This window comes from Eupeodes corollae, chromosome 1 (assembly GCF_945859685.1).
Source record: "Eupeodes corollae chromosome 1, idEupCoro1.1, whole genome shotgun sequence".
Classification (NCBI taxonomy): Eukaryota; Metazoa; Arthropoda; class Insecta; order Diptera; family Syrphidae; genus Eupeodes; species Eupeodes corollae.
The window spans coordinates 40809156-40816835 of NC_079147.1; the positions used below are offsets into that span (position 1 = coordinate 40809156).

General features: G+C 30.9%; 1 protein-coding gene across 2 annotated transcripts in view; it reads right to left on the bottom strand.

Annotated features, from left to right (window-relative positions):
- The window catches only part of LOC129939019 (chaoptin), a 63639-nt gene extending 56319 nt beyond the window's left edge, over positions 1 to 7320 (bottom strand). For both annotated transcript variants that reach the window (XM_056046877.1, XM_056046876.1), the window contains exon 1: positions 6973 to 7320. In XM_056046877.1, coding sequence (XP_055902852.1) covers positions 6973 to 6975 — 3 coding nt within the window. In that variant the 5' untranslated portion in view covers positions 6976 to 7320. The remainder of the gene's footprint in view (positions 1 to 6972) is intronic.
- Between the last annotated feature and the right edge of the window lie 360 nt (positions 7321 to 7680).

Genomic DNA, 7680 nt, shown 5'->3' on the forward strand with positions numbered 1-7680 from the left:
TCAGGTCTTGTGAAAAAAAACTTCCAATTCTTGTAGAATGATAAAAAGTTCAGTTCTTCTTAGATTTTCTTACAGATTTTTTTGGAAACATTTTAAAATGTTCAACGATTTTTTTATTCAAAAATATTTATTCAGCTATTCTTTTTAAGGAAATTTTTATTTTAATCACAATTTTTCTATCCTTTTTTATTGTAAAAAGTTCTTTAAAGAATTAAAATGTATGCTTGAACTCAATTATGTGTTCTTTTTGTTTAACCCGCGAAAATCCACTGCACCTTTTATTGAAAAAAGAAAAATGTTAACATTGAAGCCTGTCTTCCATATTTGGAATATACCAAGAGGCAATTTTTTCAAAACTTTATTTAATTACAAATATACAAATTATATTATTGAAATAAAAAATACTGTCCCCCCCCCTATTTTCGAATTATACATTTTCTTTATACTTTCTTGAAAAATTAAAAGATTCGGAGATTCTTTTTACACTATACCATTCAAGAAATATAGTATTAAACTTCGTTCTTGTTGATTCTCATTAATTTGGGTGTCACCATACCTATGGAAAAGTTGGTTTAGTATTGAATCGGGAGGATTCCGTGATGCGGTATTTTGTGTACGCAACCCCTAGCCTTTACTTAAATAAATGTATACAAGTATGTTATGTTTTGTGCAGCAAAAATAGATATACTAAATGAACATTTTTTAGGATCCAACAACTTAAGAGGATGTGTATGGCTATTTTTCCATTCGCCATGTCTCATCACCTAATTCCAATATCGCAATGAAATTAATACTTAAAACTATAGGAAAAAGAAACAATATGCTAGAAGAAATACTTATAAATTACTTGAAAATTGGCAAAATTGTAAATTTCAACATGTACAAATATTCAAGTTATTAGGACCAACTGCACTAGAACTCCGTCAGACGCCGGCGGCGCCGCCGGTTGTCCAAAAGAATTGTCTGCAACTCGAACACATACATACAGTAGCGAGCAAAAAAAATGCAAACAGTCACACCAAAATCAATTATTATTGCTCTATCTTTCGTAACGGTAAAATTTTGTTTTTCCGTTTCGGATATGTGTACCCATTGTGTAGGCATTCTGTTTATAATAGCAATATGTAATTGGTCTCTCTCTAGTGTTTGCAAATTTACATTTAGTTAGAAAAACATAATTTTACTGAGAGCAAAAAAAATGCAAATGGCAAATATGACTAGGAAGGTAGGTACATAAAATGTATTCTTTGGTTTCAATTAATTAGAATATGCAATTAATAGAAGCAACTATCGATTGGATGCAAGAAAGCAATAATTAACGCTGCTAACAACGGAAGATTAATGCAGGATATCGCTTTGGAGTTTTGTGTAGCAACATCAACAATATCGCGTATTATATCCCGATATCGAGAACAAGGGGATATCAATCGCAAAGTGGGAAGTGGCCGTCCACGCAAAACAACTTCCAGATTAGATCGTGAGATAATAAGACAGGTTAAAGTTAATCCCTTTAAAACTGCAGTGGAAGTTACTCAGGACTTGAATGAACATTTTGATGTTAACGTAGGGGTACACACAGTTAGGCGACGATTAGTGGAGTCAAAACTGTATGCAAGACGACCAGCTAGAAAACCATTCATCAGTTCCATCAATAGGAAGAAACGGCTAGATTTTGCAAAGCGCCATATGCATTGGACAAGTGAGCAATGGACAAAAGTTTTATGAAGTGATGAGAGCAAGTTCAACTTGTTCTCGTCAGATGGCATTAGGTATGTGCGAAGGCCCCCGGGACAAAGGTACAGCCCTAGATATCAAGTTCCAACAATTAAACATGGGGGAGGGTCAGTAATGGTGTGGGGTAAGCAATTTAAAATATTCATTAAATCAAATTTGTAGTTTGGCTTTTTCAAAGGCTCATTTTCTCGTCAAGGCGTGGGCCCGATTTGTCAAGTAAGCGGCCGGATGAATGCCCAAATGTATAAGGGCATTTTAGAAGACCATATGCTTCCACATTTGCGGACGAATATGCCTGAAAGCAGCTTATTTCAACACGACAACGACCCAAAACACACCAGCCGTTTGGTAAGAAACTTCTTAGAAGAGAAGAGGGTTCATGTTTTGAACTGGCCAGCACAATCTCCCGACCTCAATCCCATAGAGAATTTATGGGATCATGTAGATCGGGAGATAAGAAAGCGAAATCATTCAAATTGTACCGAGTTGATGGAACAAATAAGGACTGAATGGGAACAAATACCTGCGAGCTATTTGGTGTCGTTGATTGACTCAATGCCTAAAAGGTTACGCGCCGTTATTGCCAATAAAGGTTTCGCAACAAAATATTAAAATATTTAAGTACAAAATTTCTTCAAAAAAGATGAATAAATCCGTTATTTTTAAAATTTTCCACGAATTTGCATTTTTTTTGCTTGGCGTAAAATCCAAGTGTAGGAACATTTTTTACAATTACTATTTTCATGGAGTAAGATTGGGTAAAATTCAAATCTGTTTAAAGAAAAAAATTAATTTGAACATTTTATGCTAAATTTCAAAGTATTATAATCTAAAATGACTTAGTTCTTGCTAAAGATTGTACCAACTTTTTCGGTTGCATTTTTTTTGCTCGGTACTGTACATTACCAATATCAAACTTTAAAAAAAAATTCATAAACGAATCGGATTGGCTTTCGAAGCTCATTACAGAATAGGACTCCAGTTTTGTAAGGACTACGTGTACCAAAAATGACACAGGCGACATAAGGGACAAGTTTCTAGTATCTGATTGGCTAGCTGCCAAAATGTACCTTCCATTTAAGGCAACTTTATTGGAAAGCTGACTGGAAAGTAAGTCAAGAAAAATCTCCCTAACTATCAAGTCATATCTACTCATGTCAAAATGACAGTTAATCATGTTTTTTTTATTCAACTGAAAGTTGAACTTTATTACTCTAGGATTTATTTATTTTCTGACCAATTGTATTTAATGTTATGTCTAAAAGGGTTCTTCATCAAATTGGAAAAGAAGTAAGTAATATATCTTTACAATACAAAATAAAATGGACTTATAGCTTGCCTGAGGAGTGTCTTGTACAAAATATTGTTTTATTGCAATAAACTAAAAGTAGAAGTTAGTGAAGTAAAGTACGTTCAAAGATAGCACCTGAACCTGAACCTGCCCATTGAATCTCGTATTATGAATACCTTTACATCATTGGAAAGTGGAAAGTGCGGCTATCAAATGAGCCATAAAATTTCGTGAATAAAAATGTTTAAAGTTATTTTTTTTTTTAAATCTAAGTTTGACCTAAGAAAGATTTAAACTACATATTTTTACTTTTTGTTTCAATGGAATCAGAGTTTCCCACCGTGTTATGGATATTTGTAATTTTACGTGTTTTTTTTAAATACAAGCTGACCCGACAATTGTTGTGTTGTCATATAAATAATTTCCAGAGAATATTTTGCTAGAAATAAATAACTTACTTATTGTAGGTGTGTTAAGATGTGGTATATAAGTGGTTATGGTTTGAGGTATAGAGGACTGTTAACGGTGCAAACTATTAAAATAACTAATTACCAAACCAATTTTAGTAATTTATTAAAATGTATTCCTTAAAATTACATACATATCGCTATGACAATACTACAAAAAAACAATTTCAATCCCTTAATGCAACAGAGTGTACAATATTTTTTGTTATCCTATCTTTTGCCAATACAAACAAACTGTTTGGTTTGCCCACTCGAGAGAACGCCACGCATAATTGTCCGTGTGGAAAACATAAAGTGCTCAAATCTAAGCCGCAGGCAGAAATCGTTTGGTCATCAGGCTTATTGATAATCGTTGCAAATGCTAATTTAATTGGAAATTGAATGTGTTTGAATCACATCTGTGGATATAATTTTGGGTAATAATATATTTTCACCTAGGAATTTGCCATTTAGAACTCTGGCTTCGATAACATTTTTCATTAATTATTAAATTACTAATCGCGTTCCGTTGCACAACCTAGGTGGGTTCAAATTACGAAACCTTCAGTTGTAAATTAGGCGGTGGCATGCCTGATAAATTCAGAAATCGACCGATAATTTTATGCATCCAGTTTCATCTGTAGTAGCTTTTCCGTCACCTATATCTAACAGTTATTTGGGGAATGCTTCAGCGGATGGATCCTGAAGCATTTGAACACGCATATTTACTTTCGGTTGTACTTTTTCAACATTACGCAACAGTGGCGATGATTTTAAGCCGCAATGCAAGAAGATTCAACAGTCAATGCGATACCATATAATGAATACCATTATCGAAATCAGAAATGTTTTTTCGGTTCTACCTGGTACATCAAAAAAAAAAGAATCCGGCTTGTCTTGCCGGAACTGCGAGTATGATGTGGTCATAAATAGTTCTTTGTTCTTCTTTTAAAAATTTAAAAAATAGATGAAAACCTATTCTCAGATCTACTGAATATACATATATGCGAAGTTTCAATAAAATTGGTTAAGTCGTTTCGGAGGAGTTTGGCAACTAACACTGTGACAGGAAAATTTTATATATAAGATATTTTATCAAATTTGGAGTTACTAAAAACTTGATTTAAATATCGAATTTGATGCCAATGTTTTTGTTATGTACAACGAACTATTAATACTATTATGCCCTTAACTAATATGGTTTTGAGTCTAAAGAAAATGCACGTTGGGTTCTCGTAGTTCAAGTAAATAACATGACTAAAATTATTTACCAAACAAAAATAAATCACTATTTACAAATTTGTATAAAATTATTATATTGATTTTTAATGAGAAATATAAATTTAAAACTTATATTTAATATAAGAAACTAGTTCTATTTAGTATTTAAATAGAAGATAAGAAAATAAATATCATGGGAACATTTTGTCATCGCCGCCGAAGCAAAGTGACATTAGTCAAAACTTTTTCTTTCTGTATGATATAAAATTAATTTAAAAAATATACATACATACATAGAAATAAATTTATTTACAAATAATTTTTTTTTTAATATTGACTTTACAAACAATAAATTTTGTCTGAATTTTTAAGTCTTAATTTGAGTTGGATTTAAAAAATAGATTTTGACTTGTTCTGTTTATACCATTAGGATGAAATTACAAATCATAAAAACCATTATTTCGCATATTGGAAAACCTTAAGAACACACTTAAATACAAGACTTTTTCCTCATTATCTGGCAAGTTTATTTTTCTTAGATCTCGAAGAGATATAAACCAAATTCCTCAGACAAAAAGTTATTCTTTATCGTATGAAAGAAGAAAATAAACGCAAATCTCATCTCACTTCTAGGTCGAGAAGTTTTCTTGTACCCTGTCAAGGATACTGAGAAAATTATCAGAAATCTTTGAACAGAGACACTCTCTGAACCGATATTAAGTGTACTGGCTTAGAAATATTAACCGATCAATCGCTTTTAATTTTATAATTCAATTGTTAAAGAAAAGACAATAGTTCATTGAAAAAATGTAGATTTTGACAAAAGTAACAAGGTCTTTAGATTTGAAAGATTTAAAAGTTGCTAATACTAAACTGAAAATCAATTATCTAAAAACTATGTGTTGCCAGCTCTAAAAAAGACGCATATATGCGGCAGCAATCATTTTATTCAAATCTAGACCAACAAATGAACTCACTACATTTTGAAATGAAATGCATGAAAGGTATGAAGCTAAATTTTAGAATTTACATCCTCTTTATTGCCTTTTTTAATTATTTATTTGAAAAAATGTGTGTGGTTATAGGATTTTCGTTCCTTGATCTTTTTTTTTAAATATCCTTATCTAGATTTCTCTGTCTTATCCCAGATAAGAATGATTTGATTTAGAATTCAAGTGCCCGCATAGTACTCATACGGTAGGTATAAGGACATATATCAAACCTAATCAGATTGCCTTTAAGGAATTGTTAGATATGTTAGCCCTTCTTGAAACTTGCTACATAAATATTTTTGAGTATTTTTCAAAAGAAGTGATTTTAATTTTACTTTGACTAAAATTTAAATGAAATTTTTTCAACAATTTAAATTAGCATTCCTTAACATATATTTTTTACATTTTGTAGATATAGTAAAGTAAAGAAAAGTTTTTATTTAAATATTATTTGAAAAAATTAAGTGACAAAAGCTCGTACCATAAAGTGAAAAGTTCTGATAAGGAATATGAAAGAAAGTATTCTTTAAAATTTACCTTTATTCATGAAACCTAACTGCTAAAAATCCTAAAAGCAGGGAATGTACATATTAAGTGTATTAACGTTTTAAATATTTTTGGTTTTATAGACGGATGTCCCCTTAGGTTCAAAATATGTTTTTAAAAACTAACTTTACAACAGATTCATTGGATAACTAAGTTCGGTTCTCTTAATAAATCAAGACCATTACAAAATTTTATAAAAGGTAAACTGCGTACTTAAGTAAAATTGAAGGTACCGAAACATTGGAGTTGTATCGACTTTTGCTACCGACCTGCTTATTTGTCTTTCTAATTATTATTGCTTATGGTGAAATATTTTTTAAAACAATATTAATCCTTGTATCCTTAGAGAAAGCAGGCACATAATTTAAATGGATAAACGTTTGTTCTATGATAAATGATATAAATGACAACTTAAGTTCATATCACAAAAAGTTATTGAAATCCTTAATTAAATTATATCATATCCCATTTCTGATTTAAGCATGAATCCAGTATCCAATCCATATTGGTAATCCTTCGATTCAAAATAATATCCTTAGGCGATGTTATTCACTTTCTAAACCATGTGGAAATATCCTTAATATAGAATTATCCTTATAAAATTTAGTTATTTCGTAGTTGAACATAGAATTTTGCACACTTAATAATTCAATTCACTGATTTTAAATTTTGCAAATCATAATATCGAATGTAAAACAAATTATTTAAATCAATATTATTTTATTACATCACTGAAACTAACCATTTTTCCTTTAATTATTATTTTTTAAATCTTTCTTTTCACTTCCACAAGGAATACATTAGTTTTTTCCACTTCAACTGAATTCTTTTGTTTCGAAAGAATCTATCTCAATATCTTTTTTGAAAATCCTTTTGATAAAAGAAAGGACTTAAGTCAACATAGGTGAAAATATCTTTTTTGGGTTTTGGACCAAATATTTAATATTTTATTTCAAAAGGAAAGACACCCGATGACGAGACGGTCGTCCTTTTTTTCCTTTCTATTATTTTGTATGAAAGATATTACTTAAATCCTTGTTTCTTGCAATGCAATACGATGCATATGTGCAAGACACGTCCGAACCTTAGCAACCGCTCCGATATTCTGAGCCGCAAATTTTCTTTAGATATTGTAGGTTTCTAGGATAGGGAAACAAGCTTAGTGGTTATAATTGGATTGCAATTGGTCATATGCTTCGTTCGAATTCTTCTTGTTTGAACTGTGTTTCGATCTACATAATGTATAGGGTAGCGTTTTACGTTTACGCGAGTTTTTATAGGTAATATTTGTTTCGTATTTTCTTCAGTGGGCCACTAGGGGATGAACTTAAATCGCTTGCTGAAACACAATTATTGAGCTTTTTAACTTTTGCTTTAACTGTCTTATGTTTGTATACTCACATGTCTTATGATTTCACCTCATTTCTAGTTTTCAGTGCATTGAATTATA